The 20,992-nt window shown below is 36.3% G+C and overlaps 1 protein-coding gene across 27 annotated transcripts in view; it reads left to right on the top strand.

Moving 5' to 3' along the window:
* The window catches only part of Epb41l2 (erythrocyte membrane protein band 4.1 like 2), a 200,746-nt gene that overhangs the window by 134,643 nt on the left and 45,111 nt on the right, over window positions 1–20,992 (top strand). For all 27 annotated transcript variants that reach the window (XR_006852752.2, XM_046449400.2, XM_058581272.1 and 24 more), the window contains 5 exons: window positions 2,446–2,664; window positions 4,034–4,121; window positions 8,954–9,106; window positions 9,623–9,720; window positions 16,677–16,849. Coding sequence is in view for 26 of the 27 variants with exons in the window: in XM_046449400.2 (XP_046305356.1) it covers window positions 2,446–2,664; window positions 4,034–4,121; window positions 8,954–9,106; window positions 9,623–9,720; window positions 16,677–16,849 (731 nt within the window). In the remaining variant the exon portion in view is untranslated. The remainder of the gene's footprint in view (window positions 1–2,445; window positions 2,665–4,033; window positions 4,122–8,953; window positions 9,107–9,622; window positions 9,721–16,676; window positions 16,850–20,992) is intronic.

Genomic DNA, 20,992 nt, shown 5'->3' with positions numbered 1-20,992 from the left:
ATGAAGTTTCTTAGGTTTGTTAAGAATAGTGTAAAGGGCTGGACACACGCTGATGCAGGAAGATCACAAGTTCAAAGCCAGCTTTGGCAACTTAGTGAGACCCTGTCTGGAAATAAAAAGTAAAAGAGGACTGGGGATGTGGCTTGGTCATTAAGTGCCCCGGGTTCAACCCCCCACTATCGCCCCCTGCAAATAAGTATAAAGGGATGATTCTTATATATTTTTAAAAAGGTTATTTACATGGCTAAGGAAAATTGTATAGCATTTGTACTATTTAGAAAACAAGAGGGTCTTAGTGAAAGACTGCTTATCTCTCTGAGTTCTGTGCCTTTGATGTTCTCTGCTAGCCTAGTTTTTTATTGTTGTTATTGAACATCAAGTTGTATAGATGCTTAAAATGTGTAGTATCCATGTGAGGTAGGAATGGTGGAAGTTTCTTTTCTATGTTACAAAAATAACAGGCCTTTTCTTCATTTTTTATTACTTGTTGCTGAATAGGAATGTACCAGTATACCAAATTAATTACTATTAATTTAGTTCTGATAAAAGTAGCTTCAGCTAGTAAATAATAAATAGTAGCTTCTGTAATTGCACAGCAAGCTGCTTAAAGCATTAACCTGGATAGGTTGGTGTGTGTAGGGTACAGAAGCTTCACTGCAGGGGAGTGCCTTTGAAGAATGTACATAATGCGACTTTGGGACCCAAACTGTACACTCCTTTTTGCGGTAATTTGTTTGAGGGATGATAATCCTTTGGTGATTGTAACTTCATTACTTTGGGTTTACATATAAATTGGGTTTAAACATTTCTCCCTGTCTGGTGGGAGGAATAATAGAATCTTCTGTGCTAGCTCTTGCTGATTTTTATTTGAAGTTTTTAGGACTTAAGACTTTAAAAACAGAGGAAAGGACCAGTGTGAAAAGTAGTGACAATAATATAAAAAGAAGCAGCAGGATGAAATCTTTGTGTTAAGGTCTCAAAGTACCACAAAATGTGTAGAACTAGCTCTGTGTATTACTGATTAAGAATTTGAGGGTAACCTGGTATCATAGTTTAAGATTTAGTTTTCTAAAGTAGGTGCAGTTGTGATCATATTTTCTATAGGTCAAGGAAACATAATCATCCTTAAAAAGAGAACTTACACAATGAATAAAAATACTCAGACTGCAGGACTAATGAGAAGACTTTTATTTTCAGGAAATTATTGAGTACTTGATTTGCTAACTGTGGGACCACAATGATGATCTATCCCTGCCCAGTGGTAGATTTGGGTGGCCATTCAGGTGTAACTGAACTGGAACTGTGTGGTGTGGGATGTGGTCTCTGACTCATGAACAGATACCTGCCCAGAAGCCACCACTCCTGAACCTGTCAGGTAGAACTTAGGAAGACTCTTGGACTCTAAAACCTGGCCAGGCAAACATGATCACAGAAAAAAGGTAGCCAGTAGCCAGCAGGAATGATAGTCTCTTAAAAAAAAAAAAATCTTCAAGAATGAGGGCCCTGCCATCTATTTCAGAGGGCTCAATGGTGAGGTGACCTTAGCAAGAGGTGAAATTTGAGAGGAGAAATCCAGTTTTATGATCTCACCAAAAGGAATTGATAGCGGGGCTGAAAAGAAGAAAGATCCCCCATAAAATAGGTATCACATGTTTTTTCATGTTAATTTAGTGGAAAGCAAAGATTCTCTTATAACTGTGTAGTAAGTCACTTGAAGCATTAGAATTGCTCTTGTTATTATAACTATTAGTTATTGATTCAGGCACCATGCCAAGTATTTTATTTATAATATTTAATTTTTACCCTCACTTTCAAAGGAAGGTAGAGTTTGTCCCATTTTATAAGCAGCAGATTAGCTCAAGGTCACATGAAGTCAGCTATCTGACTTACTGGGCTAGCTGCTTCTAAATGAGTGGTCAAGTAAGGGCTTCAAACTAGATTTAATTATAATTCATATTAAAGGCATCTCAGGAAAAAAGGAATATGAGATATTAATAGGAAATGGGTAGAGATGGTCAAGAGTGGGTGAAATTAGCTTTTCTTGCAAATACTAGACTGCAGCGATTTTTTTTTTTGATATTGCATTAATCTTTACAACTTTTACGAAGTGTGCTCATTTTTATTAAAGTTTTAAATCCAAGGAGACAGTTGAAGTGATTGAATTTTTAACTTTATTGTAGTAGTTATTGTAAACTTACCAGAATTTACCAGAACAGCCGTTCAGAATTTTTCTTCTTTTAATTAGACTTCCATAAATAAGTTATAAATTTAGAAGTCCGAAGAGCAAGGTGAGGCTTTTTATCAGAGAGGACTATTTGTGCTGTGGATATGAATATAATGTATATAGTATATATTTATTTTCAAAGAAATAGTAGAATTTAAGGAATTATGAGTGCTTCAGGGTTAACTAGTTATTCTTCTGTGACCCTTTGCTCTTCTTCACAGATACTTTTTGTGCCTTCAGCTTCGAAAAGACATTGCCTCTGGCCGCCTGCCCTGCTCATTTGTGACTCATGCCCTCCTGGGCTCCTACACATTGCAGGCTGAGCTTGGAGACTATGACCCAAAAGAGCACAGCAGTATTGACCTCAGTGACTTCCAGTTTGCCCCTACACAGACTAAGGAACTGGAAGAGAAGGTGGCAGAGCTGCATAAAACCCACAGGTCTGTAGTTATCTCCTTGCTAGAGAGAGATTGGCCATGGTAGATTTAAATAGTTTGTCTTTGTAACCCTGGCTGGTTATTTGAGCATGGTTTCTGGGATTATCCAGTTTTTCCTTTTGGAGCGTCACCCAGACCCATCAAGACAACCTGTAACCTTTGAGATATTCTTTCAGTGTTTTTATGACTATATAATATGAGAGTTGTGTGCATGAAACTAAATTGCCTTTATTTTTGGTAAAAATGTACTTTTCCATGTGACATTTTCTTGTCTCTTTCCCCAGTTTTATCCCTTAGCATATGTACAGGAAGCAAATATACCCACATATTGTTGGCATTTACATTTCTTCCCTTTCAATTATTTTTATTACTGTATTTGATAAGAAAGCCCGGGGAATAATGAGTCCTTGGGGTTTGAGTAAAAGTGTGGGTGATGATGGATGTAGGAATAGTAACTGAAGGTGTACCATGATTCCATGATCCTCAGATGTCGCCCTTTAATTTAAGTAAGGATTACTTAATAGCATATACATTTGGAGTAAGAATATATATGTGCAAAAAGACAATGGCTATTTACACTAGTTTTTATAACTCTAGCTATAAAATTATAAATTGTTTTATGTTGTAAAACTAGTATTAAAATTGTGAGTGAAATAATTTGAAAGGAACTTTAAGAGACTGAGAAGTTTTAAATGGGCCACATTCATGACTTTGCTTCAAAAAAATGATAGAGTATTTGACTCTAAATATTTTCTTGTGAATTTTATTTGCATTCTATTCAACAGACAATAGAGTACCAGGTACTAAAATGCCATGGGTAATATGAAGACTCATGGGACCTAGTTTTGTCTGCCAGAAGCTTAAAACTTGTTTAGTTGGGGAAATAGGATGGAATGGAAATAATTTTGGAATGAAAATAATATTAGTGTGGACAGAATATGATGTGTTATTTATCATAGGTATAAAGTCAAATACAAGTAATTCTGGTCTGTCTTATGATTAAGTCTAGCAAAATTAAACTGAGGAATTAAATAGTCTATTCACTATATTTTATTCTCAGTTAACTTATGTTGTGCCTGTTATTCCTAGAGCTTTTTTCCTTAGTGGAAATAATCAAAAGCATCATTTTAAGATAAAAAGGACAAGGATGGACATGTGCCTCCTTGCAGACAGTCAGTTAAGATTAGAAAATCTTGAGGAAATGCTAGAGATTCAGAGATGAATCTCCTTACCTGTTCCCCATGTCTAGGCAAATTTAGCTGCATTACTGCCTCTAACCCAAACACTCCAAGATCACACATCCTTTCCCCCATTTTGAATACATTTATTTTTCATCTACCAGTAAGACAATGCTGTTTCTTTTCATTCTTAGGGGGTTATCTCCAGCACAAGCTGATTCTCAGTTCTTAGAAAATGCAAAGAGGCTTTCCATGTACGGTGTTGATCTACATCATGCCAAGGTAAATGCATTGAGGAGTAGCTTTACTGCAGTCTATTAACTGAAATTTTGAAAAGGTTCCAGTGTTAGAATAGTCTAGCTTGCTTTGGAAAGAGGCTATTATATTATATTAGCCTTCACTTCAGGGTCTTTGTAATGTTTCTTTGGTGATTAATTATGAGGTTCATGGTTGTGGGAGACATTGTTTATTCTCCTGTATTTTCTTCTTTTCCTTGTCTTTCATTAGTACCCTTTCATTGATACTTACCATAAGACTCACTTTGTCAGCCTTTCCACCCTTGTCCTCTTACCCTGGTTAGTCTGAGTCAATTTTTGCTAGTCCAGATGCTGCGCTATTGCAGCTTCCTCTCTTTTCTGTTTAGGAAGGAGTGTGCAATTCTTAGCAAGTATGAAAGGGCAAAAGCAGAACAGCTATGACTGCCTTCCAGAAAGCTCATGGATTGTGAAGGAGACCTCCTAGATTTGGGATTTTCCCTGTGTGAAAATAAAGTGGGAGGCTCCAGGTGATGAAAAACCTTCAGTCTAATTTCAGAGGTAGTAAAAGAATGGAATAATAGAGACAGGTGATAGGATAAGGTGAGTTAGTAACAGGTAACAAATATTACCTACTTCTTGATTCCAGCTTAGATGATCACACAGTGATGAGAATTTAGGAGGAGAATGATAGACAAAGTCAAAGACAAGTTTGGTTTTGCAAAATATATACATTCAATACACTGAGAGAGAGAACCTCTGGTTGCCTGCTTTTAAAGGATCCTGCCAATCTCTAGATGTACCATAGAAAGACCAGATTACATGATTTGAGAAATCTCCAGAAAAGCTCCTACTCAAATATAACTTTTCTCCCTGGGCTTCAAATTTGTAATTCTTACTTTTTTGTTATTAATCATACTTTATATTTGCAAGGCACTCTTTTGTCCTCAGCAACTTCCTTTATTTTAAAAGTATTTTTTCTTATCAAAAAAGCAATATGGGGTTGGGGTGTGGCTCAGTGGTAGAGTGCTCACCTAGCACCGGCGAGGCCCTGGGTTTGATCCTTAGCGCCACATAAAAATAAGTAAATAAAATAAAGGTATTGTGTCCCACTGTAACTAAAAAATTAAAAATATTTTAAAAAGCAATACATGTTTATCACAGAAAATAGAGGCAATCAGAAGAAAATAAAAATCACTTAAATCTCTTTATGCAGGAATAAGCAGGTAGGTTTTGATACATTTTATTTTTTTCATCTCTGAATAGTTGAATTCTCATGCTTTTTAAAAATGGAATCATATTACAAGTTTCACTTTTTTCAAAGTTTTTTTTTTTTTTAGTTGGATACAATATTTTATGTGGTGCTGAGGATTGAACCCAGGGCCTCATGCATACTAAGCGAGCGCTCTACCACTGAGCCACAACCCCAGCCCCTGTTTTTTTTTTTTTTTTAAACTGCATAAAGACGTTTTTTTTTCCTATTAGTGAATAGACACTGACAGTATCAATTTTAACTGGTAGATGCTGTATTCCTTTAATTTAAAAAAGCATTTGCACACATACTAACTTAAAATTTGAATGTATTTATTTTTATAACTATATAAAACACATTGAAGAGAATGATTTACCCAAAGTCATATATTTTGAAGCAGTCCCTTTGCCTGATACCTTTTGATAAATCCTACTAGAAGATGAAATTCAGCCTTCTAGTGCTTGAGTGTGTTTTGCCTTATTTTCTATATGGTGAGGATAGGCTGGAGGTTAGACAAGAAACAGCAATAAGGGAGGTAGGAGAGAATATGTTTGGGAGCAGATAGATACCGCACCTCGCTGGCACATCTGCTTTTTTGAAACTTGTTACTCTTGCCATATTTCTTTCTCTTTTTTTCTAGTGCTGAGGATTGAGCATGGCTTCATGCATGGTAGGCAAGCACTCTACAACTGAGCTACAACACCCGCTATATAATTCTTATATCTCTTTTTTTTTACTCTGTGGATCATTAGTTAGAAGTTGATTCATAGATGGCAGTACTATACGGTTTTAGGATTCTTGTTTTTCAGTGCTGTATCTTAGAAAAGTACAAAGGTCGCATACTCTATTACAAGTATGATGGCAGTTTTTGCTAATGTAGTTAGTTAGGAGCAGAATGCTGTTAAAAAAAAAAACCTAGAGTACTATTTGTATCATTTATTCATTCTGTTTATCATTTCTTAGACTCCTTTAATAATATTTGATAAGCATGATTTGTGACTCATGGAAGAGAATAGATGTAACAGTTTAAAGGAACTTTTCATGTAGATTAAAGTTTTGTACTTTTCTAAAATATTTCTTGCTGCATTGAGATACGATTTTGTTTCTTTTTTATTTTAAGAGTTCTTAATGGCACACTCAAGTTGGGATAAGTTGAAGAGTGTTGACTAGAGGATTCTTGACAAAGGGGAGTGGAAACCACAAGAGTGCTATTATAATCCCTCAGCTGTTAATATCAACCCATATATATATATATATATATATATATATATATATATATATATATATATATATTTTATTTGTGGTGCTGGAGATTGACCCCAGGGCCATTAATATGCTAGGCAAGCACTGTATCACTGAGCTATACCCTCAACCCAACAGCATCCTTCTTGATCCTGTAGGTCCAAAGGGGACAGGGCAAAGAGTGGTTACCAAAATCCAGAAGGAGTGATGTGTCTGGAGAAGGCTGTCTTTAGAGGAGCCCTCATAGAGGGACACAGCCAGCTTCATGTGACCACACAGGGAGGGGATCTGGTTATAAAATCCCAGACTTCCCTGAACTTTGCAATAACTCATCATAACCTGAATCTACTAGACATGGGATCCTATTGGTGTCCTTATGGAGAAGCTTCTTAAAGGAGCAATGAACAAGGCAGGGAGGTTGCTCCTTTTTATTCAGTCTTTTTTTTTGACTTGGTTGCTGAGTGGTATAACTCAGACCTGGAGGATTTAGACATGCTTTTTTTCCTTTTCATTTTATTCCTTTTCTCTCTAATTTCTATTCACACAAATAATTACTGATCATTCTAAAACAATAAGTAAAACAACCAAAAATCAACCCATTTACTTGAATAAGGGTGGTGTTTATTTTTAAGCCAGATAAAATAGCTTCCTTGTCCTATCTGAAGATTGCTACAGACCAGAGATGGCTTTGTTCAGTGTTTCAAATGAGGGTTGCTCCGGGTTGTGGTGAGAACATGCTATCTTAGGCCATCTCTCGCCTTGCTCCCTCTGGCCATGGGCAGTGAAGTTTTTGGCAAACACACCCTTTGGGTCTGGAGCCAAGTAGCTTGGGCACCTGGGCCTAATTCACTGCAGCTTTTTATGCTTTATTCCTAGAGAGTTATGGCTGCCAGGTAAGTACAAGTAAAGCATCATATAAGGTAATTTCTCTTTTTTACAGTCTGTTCTATATGGTGAGGATAGGCTGGAAGTTAGCCAAGAAACAGCAATAAGGGAGGTAGGAGAGAATGTGTTTGGGACCAGATAGATAACCCACCTCTGTTCAGGTTGGTCTCACATAACTTTATTTTGTGCTTGTATATCAGTTTCAAGAGTCACAGCAGATAAAGAAATTACATCAGTTGCCTAGTACTATACTTTTATTTTAAAATATTTTCTATGGGCTGGGATGTGGCTCAAGCGGTAGCGCGCTTGCCTGGCATGCGTGCGGCCCGGGTTCGATCCTCAGCACCACATACAAAGATGTTGTGTCTACCGATAACTAAAAAGTAAATATTAAAATTCTTTCTCTCTCTCTCTCTCCCTCCCTCTCTCACTCTTTAAAAAAATATTTTCTAATATAAATTGTGTTTTATTTTTAGTATGAGAGTCAAAATGTTAAGCTTTTCATGAATTGGGATGTAGGCTAAATATGATAATTGTCCCAGCTTTTTTTGTGAGAATTTGTTCCAACTTGTTAATGATTTCTGAAAATGTGAATACCTCTGAAAAATACATGCCAGTTTTACATATCTTGAATGTGATCCCCTTCAGGATAAACCGTGATGTGTGAATTTTGAATATTGTGCATATTAGGTCTTCAGCACTACTTGAAGTATGAGGAAACTGTTTTTCACTTTTGTCTAAGTTTGTTTCAAAAAAATCTTTCAGGCTCGAGATGATTTTACATTGTCATATATTTCAAATTAAAGATCTGGGGAAAAGAAAAGAAGTTCAAGAGTCTGTAGTCCTCTGAAATATGCTGGTCAAAGGAGTGCTAAATGAGAACTGGATGCTGTCAGCACTTATAAGTTATTGAAAAATAGCTTGAAAGAATTCGGAGATTTCTGTTTCAATGCTGTCAGACTAGAGGAGAAGTTTCTATGAGGGTTTGCTGTTTTGCCAAGTTTAGTCATAATTTTAACAGCTATTGGCTAGCATTATTCATCTGAGATAAAGTTGAAAGTTGCCTAAAGTCAAATGGCTGAGCATACCTTAGGAAGGCCAACAGACTGACCTGAGGGCTGGAGTATCCTCCAGGGAACATATTATATCATCCAGATCTTCAAGATATCTAAAGCTACTTCTGTTTCCCTTCTTTCCTGTTAGCTCTTCATAGAGCTTGAGAATGTATGGATTAGGCCTTTTGAAGAATCCTGTGTTCTATAATCATGTTGTAATATTTCTTTGGCAAAGCAAACCTGAATCCTAAAGATGAAGATTTAAAATATACATGTGTTCTCTTAATTTATGTACCTGCACTAACATTTTAAATAGAAACCTGTTAAGTTGGCATTCCTGATCATGGTTTGAGAGGGGCTAGTCAGCCCCCTGATCTGTATAACTATTGTAGTTCTAATTTTGGTCACATGAATTATGCTTGGCAGGACTCAGAAGGCGTGGACATCAAGCTAGGTGTGTGTGCTAATGGGCTCCTCATTTATAAAGATAGACTGAGAATCAATCGTTTTGCTTGGCCGAAGATCCTAAAAATTTCTTATAAGCGCAGTAACTTCTACATTAAAGTTAGGCCAGCAGAGGTAAGTAATGTCCTTGTCATATCGAATCAGTTATCAGTGTTTCCTTTAATTAAAAAGAGCTAAATAAATTATTTTTCACAAAGTCATGAGGATAAGAAATATTCTTTATTCTTCTATGGTAAAATGGTCAGGGCTTCTTGATAAATCTGTATAAGCATGTTCCTCTAGTTAAATGGATTCAACCACCATGTCTTGCACAGCAAGAAAAAGTAATATATGTCTGGCACATAGTAGGAACTCATTTCTTCTTTTTGAATCAGTTAAGTGGTGGAGTAAATAGAAAGGTGGAAAAATGCATTTTAGTGGACATTAAGAGTAGCGTGTATGTGAGTAGTAGATACTTGCTTGTCATAGAAAATAGTATTGCAATCTATGAAAAATTCATTTTGTCTGTTATTAGATATATATGCCTTTCTGAAGAAGAATTCCTACAGAAACAACTAAATCCACGTTTATCAGTAGCTTCTAGTCAGAGCTTAAGGAGATATGCTAATTCATTTTATGGATTTGTTCCAGCTGGAGCAGTTTGAGAGCACCATTGGGTTCAAACTGCCAAACCATCGGGCAGCAAAGAGGCTATGGAAAGTGTGTGTGGAGCATCATACTTTCTACAGGTAACTTAAAGAAGTCACTTTGGAATTGCTATTGGTGCCCTCCATGGATCAGGAAGTGGTAGTGGCTAGTATAGCAGATGCATCAACCCCTGCCTTAGGGTTCTTTGCTTTCCTTGGTGCCACATCTCATCTGTCACATGTAGTCTATTCCCCTGTCCTTTTCTGTTGCCTAAGGCTATGCTGTGATCTGTCTTTGCAGTTGCCCAAAACTTTACCCTTTCCTTCCATAACCACCATACTACTCCCTGCCTGCTGCTGTTCATTCCGCTATCACTCATCTTAGGTTTGATTTAGATGTTGTCATCAGCTCCCTCACTTCACCTCTTGCCCAAACCAGCCTGCACTCTGTGGTCTGTCCCTTAGGCAATATTTTCAAGAGTGCTATAACCTCTGCCCTCTTTCCATATCCAGTTTCCTAAGCTGGTACTGGATTAGTTCTGTGTACCCATTAATTCCCACCTTACCACTTCTGTACCTGTGCTGTTAAGTGCCATCTTAAGTTGAACAACTAGGGTGATACAAGGAGCTCTTCATTATAACAGAACACATCTCTGTGGATCAATGCTATTACAGATAAATAATTTCTCACATTAGTTGGATTCTCAGTGCTCCTAAACAATCAGTCTTTTCATGCCTTTTGACATCCCCAATATTACTATTCTTCTAGAGTCCCCAGGCTCACTTGCCTTTTCCCTCAGGTACTCCCCATTGTGTTGTGTGCTTAGAGTAGAAATTTAAGTCATGAGCACCTTTTCTTCTGCACTTTTTCTTGTAATTAGGAATTATTTCCCTTCCCTGCATTCATTGTTTTACTCCTTTCCTGTCCCAAGAAAAGGATAGTTATTCCTTTGCTTAAACCTTTATTTCATGCCTCACAAGAGGATCCTGCCAGGTAAATTTTTTACTTTCTAGTGGGTGCCTTTGACTTTGGCCAATGAATATATTTATGTCTTGCTCTGTTAAGAACCAAAAAGTCCCCAGATGACCATCTTTAGTTTGTATCCTGCCTCCTTTTGTACTTTTCTTCAGCAGCAGATTTTTAACAAGTAGTTTGGTTACCTTCATTTCCTCCATTTTCTGTTACTGTGGTCTGCAGAACTGTGTATGCTAGGCCCTTCATTTTAAAGATTTTTGCTATGGAATTAGGGTCTGATAAGGTTCCACCACTGTCTATCTTTGTAACTGGTTAGTTCCTCAACCTCTTTGTGCTTCAATTTTATCTTCCACATGAGATGCTAATAATAGTAATATGTACTTATTGGATTGTTTTGAAATTCGAATGAGATTATACATGTGAAACAAACTCAGAACCATTTCAGGTGTATAATAATGTTTATCATTATCACCATTGCCACCACCATCACCATCACCATCGCCCTCATGCCATCATTATTAATTTGGTACCATAGTGTGCTATTTTTAAAAGTGAATTGTCAGTACAAACAACTCCTTCTTGAGGTTAAATTGAATAGATTTGTTTTCGAAACTGTTTTAATATACCCAAGTTAGAGGAGAAATATAAATCATAAAATATCCTTGAATCACCTTGACTCAGTTAAACTGATCATAGATAGCTTTGAAAAATTTGGTTTCTCTTGGTAGCCATAACATTTCTCTCTATGAGACCCATGAGCCACTCATATAAAGCCAGTATAAAACTTTGTGTCATATAAGTCTAGGCTGGACAGACAGCAGTCTTCCCTATAATGATAAAAGCAATAATCCTTTTAGAAATGACAAATGCTAACATTCATTCCTTGAGCATTTACAATTGTCAGACACATAATCCATTGCTTTATATTGCAGCAACTCATTTGTTCCTCACCACAGCAGAAGGAAACTGATGCTCAGAGGCAGGTAGCAGCAGGTGCCCAAGCAGAGTTGGGGGCCTGGCTCTCTGACTCCAAGTCACACATTCCTCATTCTGCTCTCTCCTCCCTCTCATATGGTTCTAGCAGGAGCTTTTGTTAGCCCTGCAAAAACCTCAGAGTCCCTCCATCTTTTTGACTAATGAGTCACTGACTCCATTCTAAAAGTAGACTGATCCATTCCTACAAACTTTTAAGGTAATGGTTAGCAGAAGTATTTTTATATTTATAAACCTTCATAATGCTTCTAAAGCTATATGTATCTTAACATAGAAAGGGCAAATCATAATATATCTGCAGAGTACTTTAAAATAGATCAGTGGATTATGTTTTTAGTTTATCATAAAAGATGCATATTTTTTTAGAAAATTATAAGGCTTATGGATTGAAGCTATTAAAAAATAAACTGATCTTTCTATTCATTGAAGGTTAACCAGACTAATATTAGTGAAACAAAGATGTAAAAATAAGGTTGCTACCATTGCTTGAACATTTTATAGAGCCTGTCACTATTCTAAGTGCTATATAGGGATTAATTTTTTTTAATCTTTACTACACATTTTATGGGGCAAGTGCTATTATTTTCTCTTAACAGAAGTTAAGAAGGATACCCATGGCTATGTAGGTAGTAATGTGTGGAGATGGAATTCAAACCCCAGGCACTGTGGTTCCTGGTGTTCATATGTGTATATGCTATGCCATGCTACCCATTTACATCTGCAATGAATGTGTCTTCCTGTCTTTTTTTCCCCCAGTGCTTTTGTTGTTGTTCTATATGTATGTGAACAAGAAATAAGCGTGAAGTTCTTGTAGCTGGATATTAAACTGCCTTTTAAACTTGGCATCATAGAACCAGAATAATCTCAAGCATATTGGTGCCACCAGTTTCACCAGAGAGCTTTATGGAAACCTATACACTAATCATGATTAACTTTAGTAATTTATATGTGGCTTTTCTTAAAATGGTAGGGTGTTATAAAACTAAATTGGTAATATTCTTTTTGAGCAGTGAAATATGTAAAGGTTGAGTTCCTTTTTGACACATCATTACTTACATCATCTTGCCCAAGGTCTTTAATACTTTGCAAAAGTTTGCAGCTTTATATTCTTGAAAGTGAGTAGTCAATGTCTTTAATAGTTTTGATGTTATTCTTGTGAAGATAGGGTCCCATGACAACACTGATGGACATAATTAAGTATTCTTGAAGTGATAGTATTAAAATATTTTGTTACTTTGCCTACATTTTCTTTCAAAATGTATTTACTTCTGACTTCAGTCATGAAAAAGTTCAGAGAAAGATAACAAATGCTTGTGTTAAATCCTTTTGTTTTGACATTTCTTTCCATATAGTTGCATCCTAATTACTCAAGACTTCATTCTTGGAAAGCAATCTGTAAGCTAACGTTTTGTATATGTGGCTACCAGTGCTGGTTAAAAAAGATAGTATTTCATCCCTATTTGAAATAAAAGTTCATCTAATTATGATTTTCCTTCTTTTGTATTATGATACATATTTTTCTTATATTTCTTGTAGATATTGTGTTATGCATATATGAATATATGTGTATATAGTAGACTATCTTCTATAAAGATGTTCTGGTGGATGATTATTCTGGCATTCATTTAAATGGCAATTAACCATATGTCCATTTCCTTAAAAACAATCTCAAGAAATATGATTCTATAGAATTATTCTCATTAGATAGATATCCTAGTGTTATGGTTTAGATATGAGGTGTCCCCCAAAATCTCACGTGTTAGACAATGCAAGAAAGTCTAGAAGTACAATGATTGGGTTATGAGCCTTAACCTATTCAGAATATTAATCCAATTGAATGGATTAACTGAACTGGGTGGTAACTATAGTCAGATAGGGTGTGGTGGAGGTTGGGAGCATACCTTTGAGGTATATAATTTTGTCTCTGTTGAGTGGAGCAGTCTCTCTGCTCCTCAATTTCATGTTCTGAGTTCCTTTTCTCCTCCATACCCTTCCTCCATGGTGTTCTGCCTCATCCCTTATCCAGAATAATGGAGTTGGCCATGTCTAGGCTGAGACTTTTGAAACTGTGTGCACCAAAGAAACTTTTCCTACTGTAATTGTTAATTGTCAGGTCTTTTGGTCACAGTAGTCAGAAAAACCTACTGAAGCACCCAATCTATGTAAATAAGAGGTCATCTTTAGAGTTATTTTAAAAAGACTTTAATTAAAATTAATCATTTTGTGTTTTATCGAATTAAAGTAGGACCATTCACTAGTGGTTCTTACAGTGTGTCAGAGGTTATTTGGCTTAACGCCAACTTTCTCCCCAAAATTTCTGATACAAGAAAACTCAGAAACTTTTCTTCAATGGTGTGACTACAACACCAAGAGAACACTGAAGAGCCAGGTGCAGTGGCACCTTCCGTAATCCCAGCTACTGGCTTGGTGGTGGTGTACCTTGAGCTCACACCAACCTGGGTAGCATAGCTGGAGCCTATCTCAAGAGAGGAAAGCTGGAGTAGGGGCTCACCTGTCATTTCAGCAGCTAAGGCAAGAGGATCAAAGTTTGAGGCCAGTCTCAGCAACTTAGCAACACTTTGTTTCAAAAAGTAAAAAGTGCTGGGGTTGTGGCTCAGAGGTTAAGCACCCCTGGGTTCCCCCCCCCAAAAAAAAAGAGAGAGAGAGTGAGAGTAAAGAGAGAGAGAGAACACTGCAAGAGATACATAAGCATAATCTTTGGAGTTTTCCAGATGCTTAGTACCCTCATGTAGTAAAAGATGAATGTGAGGTCCTCCTTTGTATTTATTAAGCACCTGCTGCATGTGAAGAAGTTACATAAACTAAAACTAGAAAGTTAGGAAAACACCAATGGGAATTGTCTTAAAATTTTTCTTTTAGTTGTGGATAGACATAATATCTATTTATTTTTATGTGATGCTGAGGATTGAGCCTAGTGCCTCTCACATGCCAGGCAAGGGCTCTACCACTGGGCTACAGCCCAGCCCAGGAAATTCCTTAAAAATGTTTTCTGAGCCTGAGCAGTTTTTTTTTTTTTTTTTGAGAGAGAGAGAAAGAGAGAGAGAATTTTTTAATATTTGTTTTTTAGTTTTCAGTGGACACAACATCTTTATTTTATTTTTATGTGGTGCTGAGGATCGAACCCAGTCCCCCGCGCATGCCAGGCAAGCGCGTTACCGCTTGAGCCACATCCCCAGCCTCCTGAGCAGTTTCAGATGGTTTTAAAATTAGTTCATTTTATAAAAGAAGATGGCAGGTTAAACCTTCAAAAAGATATATCCTTTTTTTTAACATACGTATTCTTAAAATATTTTCATATTTCCAAAAATCAGACATCCTGTTTGTAGTTTTAGAAATTTGTTCTGGAGATTGTCTTTGGGGTTGTCAATGCACATTTCTTATTTGAGGTATTCTTTAAGAATTTCTCTTTTTTGCTCTAGTTGATGACTCAGTATGTATATACTATACTTTATGAATAGACTAAAATAAAGATAAATGTGATGAGGCTAACCTGGTTTTTAAGGAGTGTAAGTATTTCCCAAACAATTGCTGCACTTACAAGCTTGCCAGAGACTCCTTACTCTACCCTTTTTCTTTTCTTTCTTCTTTCTTTTTTTAAATACTTTTTCAGTTGTTAGTGGACTTTATTTATATGTGGTGCTGAGAATTGAACCCAATGCCTCATACATGCTAGGCAAGTGCTTTGTCACTGAGCCACATCCCCACCCCTCTTTTATTAGTAGATCACTGTTTTCTCAGTGGAGAATTCTTAGATCGTATTTAGATGGATTTCTAAGTAGGGAATTCCTGCCATTCAGCCCATCAGGAAACAGTGCATGGCAAATGGTCTCGAATCTCTCATCCTAGTTGTCTGTTACTCACGATCAGCATGCTGGGAGTTTTGACTTCTCTGTGCCTCATGTCTCTGCTATTAGAGAAAAATAACTCAGAGCATGACTAGGGGGTTCTTTTTAGGTCCAAATTTCTACTGTTCTGGCAAGCTGTTTTAAGAATATGCACCTTTTTCTAAAGTACAATTTGAGGTACGCTTCTGATTCCTAAATGAATAGATTTAAGCCAAGAAAGTCAGAAATAAATCAACTTCATTCTAACATACTGTTTTTCTGGGTGAATACTGTTTTGCAAATCTTCAGTTGATTTGAGATTGCCTGTCTTATTTATTACATACTGGTTTTCCTTGACTTGGATCTCTTTATTGGACATTAAGCAAGAAGAGATTTCTATAAAATTTGAAGGTCTTCAAACACTTGAAATGATTTTTAAAAAATCTTTTATTAAGAAATCACTTTTCCTTAGAAAATGATAGGAAAAGTTTTGGTAGAGTTCTCCATACTCCTGAATTGTTAGTTAAGATCATATTTAATAAATTGTGTAAGAGCTCTGAGATAATTATTTTGTTAAGACATTTTATTAATTCTTGATCAAACAAGAAAATAAGACAATTTCAGTTGTATTCCAGAAAGATTGACTTATTTACTGAAAACATGTACAACTCTGGGAAGAAAGTTTACTTAATTAAAAACCCAGGGCTTGCATAGTAAAATTGTGCTGGCAGTAAATGATGTTAGTCATCTCTACAGATCCACTGTGTGTTCTGTTCTTCATGGGAAAGAATCACATGATGAAACAGATTCTCGAGTTAAATGTTTTTCCCCAGGAAAAACAGGCATAAATATTAAGAATTACTAATGGTAATGGATTGCTACTTGGCACTTATAGCTAGGAGCAAGAATTCAGACATATGTGTTTATATAAATGATTTAATCTAATACAAATAAATAACCCTTGATATACACTGAGAACAGCTGCTCTTTCACTCTGGTTGAGAAAAATATTTTTCATGAGTACATGAATGTGGCTTTATATCACCATCATAGAGCTACATATATATATAGGAGGGTTTAAAAATAATATTTCTTTTTATTATAAGTTAGGTAGCATTGTTTTGAATATACTTAAAATTAGATAATACTAAAATATATAAAATTAGATACTAAAATATATCATTTTAATTAAAAAAAAATCTGTAAATCTAATTTTGCTCCCTGTTTTCCCCGCTCCCCTCAAGGCTTGTGTCTCCAGAGCAGCCACCAAAGGCCAAGTTCCTGACCTTGGGGTCCAAATTCCGCTACAGTGGCCGTACACAAGCGCAGACCCGCCAGGCAAGCATCCTCATAGACAGGCCAGCGCCACACTTTGAGCGCACCTCTAGTAAACGGGTCTCTGGGAGTCTAGATGGAGGTAAATACATTTATGATATTTTTGGATTTCATTCCTCTTTCTCTAATTCATTGTGGTCACAGAATGTTGAACTAGTTAATAAAATCATCAGAAATACCCTAGAGGAATAGCCAATTTTTTCCTCAGTAAACAAAATGCTATTATACTCAGAATAAAATAATTTTGTAGTGTTTTGACGTCATTCTCATTTGTGTTCATTAGATGTTGGATGGACATGTTTTTATTTACTTGATTGTGGTTTGTTTTATGTGGTTTGATTTCTTGAACTTATTAATGATGAAATATAATTCTAAGGTTTTTTTTGTATGTCAGTATATGAAATTTCATTCAAATGAACATAAAACATTTCTAGCACTATCTAATGTTGGATTACTCTGATGAAGTTTACCAAACTTTCCTGTGTATGTCTTTAAAGGATTAGTTTTAAAAGAAATATAATGTGTTCATATGTTCTTTAAGCTCAGAGGAATTATGTATAGTCGTGTGTTTTTCCATTGGCATTCTAATAAGCTACATATTATAGTTGATTTATGTAAATTATATGTGGAAGTAAGTTGATGTTGCTTTTAAAGATCTCTATCTACCCACCTCCCCTTCTCCAATCTGGGATTTATCCCAGGGCTCTTAACAACCGATCCACATACCATGCACCCCCCTCCATTTTTTTGTTACATATAGAGACAGGGTCTTACTGAGTTTCTTAGGGCACTAAGTTGCTGAGGCTTGCTTTGATCTCTCTATACTCCTGCCTCAGCCTCCCAAGCTGCTGGGATTATAGGCATGTGCCGCCATGCCTGGCTATGTATCTGTCTTATTACCTGGTCTTTGTGGAATTAATAGTAATAGTAGATGCCCTATAAAAAAAAGCTAAGGTTATGTCAGGCGCAGTGGTGCACGTCTGTAATCCCAGCGGCTCGGGAGGCTGAGATAGGAAGATCTCAAGTTCAAAACCAGCCTCAGCAAAAAGTGAGATTCTAAGCAACTCAGTGAGACCCTGTCTCTAAATAAAATACAAAATAGGACTAGGGATGTGGCTCAGTGGTTGAGTGCCCCTGAGTTCAATCGCTGGCACCCCCCCCCCCCCCCCCGCCAAAAAAAAAAAAAAAAAAAAAAAACCCACCTAAGGTTAGGGATAAGGGATAAGGGGGTGTGTACTCAGTGGTAGAGCACTTGCCAGCACGTGTGAGGCACTGGGTTTGATCTCACCACCTCATTAAAAAATGAATAAATAAAAAGTTATTATATCCATCTACAACTAAAATTATATTTTTAAAAAAGCTATGGTTAAGTTTGTACTAGAATGCTTTATGAAGGACTTATTTTTACTGTGTAATGGAAATGGGTATGATCATTTTTCTACCAAAGAAGAAATAGTTTTCCAACGTTTTCATTTACATTTGATAGCAATTTGCAGTTCAAAAACATTATTTACTATTGTTGTTTAGTAAAACTCCCTTTTTTATTATTATACTTTGTATTTTTCTAAAATATGAATTTGAATAATTTGTATTTTAAATAATTAGGTGAAATGGACCAACCAAACATATGTAGTCAGATAAAAATGCTCTTTAGTGTGAAGTGTTGATGCTCACTGGCCTTAATTACTTTTCCTAGAAAAAAATTTAGAAAATACAGGCCGACACAGGTCTTTCCCAGGATTTGTTGGTGAGAATTTTTTAATATATAGTTACTAGATCTTAAGTCCAGAGAGTCTTCGTAAAATCTTATGAGACCACACAAAAAAATGCAAGGGAACCATAACTGTACTTCAAATGAGTGTCTATATTTCCAAATGTAGTGATTTAAATTCAATGAATTATTAATCAACACCTGAGCACTTTTCCAAGTAAATCTGAAAATGTGCCAGCTCATGTAAATATTTCTCATGTCTTTCCCCTTGCCACAGAGAATTTATACAAGTGCTAAATAAATGCAATCACTGTTGTTTAATGCCCTGAGAGAACTCATTGCTCTTTCTAGAACACTGTCTGTCTTCAGCCTTTGTTTTAAATTGTGAGGCTCTCTAACTTTTATATTGCAAGTGTTAGACTTTTAAAGAGCAGTAAACCAGTATATTTTCTTTGAGGTATATAAACCATGCTCAGGGAAACCCACCATCTGTTTGGGCAGTTAATGCAGAGGGTTGTAGGAAGCTGTATCTGAAAACAATGATTTTTACAAGTAAAAGCTACAAACATGGCATAGTAATCCATTATTTTTCCCTTTGTGTTTTGGACACTGTAATTCATCAGATGGGCAAGTCATCAAAAGGATTATTGTGTTATCTTGAAAAATAGGAGGCTTTTCATGCCAGTACATGACTAGACAGCCAGAAAACTCTTTGGTTAAGGCTTATGTTCTCCTTTTTTTCCCCTAAAGCAACACTAGTCTGTAACCTGGTACTGAATATTTTCTTCACCATCTTCATCGGTATAACTTTTGTTGTTGTTGACATATTTTGTATTTTCTTTTTTTTCAGCTTACTTTTTGAAGTAGGCTAGAATAATTTAGATATATAAATAATCTTTTACTTTAAAGTTTGGCAGATTAAATCTTCTAGTGATTATATGAAAAGTACAAATCAGTGAGATAGCTGAAGACCAAATACAAAATAAAAACCAGTCTAGAACAGCTGTTTTAATTTAAAACAGTGAGACTCTTCTGAGATTAGGAAATTAAACCTAAAAGGAAGCAAATCATTCATGTAAGAGCACTAACAACCAAGATGTATTTGGGGGAGCCACTGATTTTCTGAAAGTGGAAAATATAATAAGCAGGGTCACTACTTACATAGAGTCATCAGGGAAGGAAGGCCTATTGGAGGAAGAACCAGTTCACTTAGAATTTGAAGGATGAGAGGGAGGCAGCCAAGAGAAAGGGGGAGATGCTAAACCATTCTAGGTAGCAGAAGTGGCAGGACTGAAGATTACAAGGTGAGGGAGAGCATTCCAGAAACAAAAAGAATGCAAGCCTAATCAAAGGTTAGTAAGTGCCTGGAGAGGTGGGTTGTGGTCTGGCCATGCAGGTCCTTGCAGGCCATGATAAAGAATGTGGATTTTATTCTACGTGCTCTTGGAAACCATTGAAGGGTATGGAGCACAGAAGAAAATGATTTTTATTTTTCAAAAAAATCATTTGGTAGAAGAAAACAATTAGGATGGAGACAGGAGGTAAGCATGCTGGTTAGGAATAGTCCAAGTGAGAGTGATGTTGCTCTTACTCTGAATGGAAGTAGTCCAGTTAGCTATGCCACACTCTAGGTTAGGCTCAGTACCTCGGCCTACAAAGCTTCTCAAGTTCTACAAAAGTGTTAAAAACCTGAAAAAATTTTTGGCTCCTAAATACAAAAAGAAAACTGCAACCTGAAATTGTTTAAAAGGCATTCATTCATATTTCAGTAACATTTCCATTTGACACCATTTCTAAGTCACATTTTCACATTTTGCAGTAATTCCTGACTCTCATGGGTGCTTAGAAATCTTAATCAACTGTGTGTGGTGCCTCACACCTGTAATCCCAGAAACTCAGGAGACTAAAGAGGATCACAAGTTCAAAGCCAGCCTCAGCAGTTTAGCAAGACCCTAAGCAACTCACTGAGACCCTGTCTCTAAATAAAATACAAATAGAGCTGGGGATATGGCTCAGTGGTTGAGTGCCCCTGAGTTCTATCCCCAGTACTCCCTCTCCCCAAAAAAGAAATTATAATCATAAGAGATCATGCACAGCCATATATTTTCTAAGAGAAAATTAGTAAAATCTTGTCAAAAGTTTAAAAACAACCTCTGGAAAATAAGCATATGTGATATAAAATATGAGTGCATTTTAATATTTGATGATTTGGTGTAGGCTTTCAAAAGTATGAGTACTTATGGGCTCAAAAAGTCTTAAAAGATGAGATGTTAGAAATAGAAGTGGGAAGAACTGCTACATTTAGAAATATGTTTAAGGACGCTGTTGGGCCTGCTGTGTTCAGAAATAAAGGAAGATTCCTAGAAGACTTCTAGGTTCCTGGCTTGAGCAAATGGGTACAAGTGTGAGTAGCATTTGATGAAAGATGCAAAGGAAGATGCAAATTTTAGACAGAGCAGGTGAGCAGTGGTGAGGGTGTGTAGACTGTGATACATAGATTCATAGTACTGATGA

This window comes from Marmota monax, unplaced genomic scaffold (assembly GCF_021218885.2).
Source record: "Marmota monax isolate L192 unplaced genomic scaffold, Marmota_monax_Labrador192_F-V1.1 WCK01_AAM20220418_F8-fsc00030, whole genome shotgun sequence".
NCBI classification, from domain to species: domain Eukaryota; kingdom Metazoa; phylum Chordata; class Mammalia; order Rodentia; family Sciuridae; genus Marmota; species Marmota monax.
This window is presented reverse-complemented; position numbering and strand designations above follow the sequence as displayed.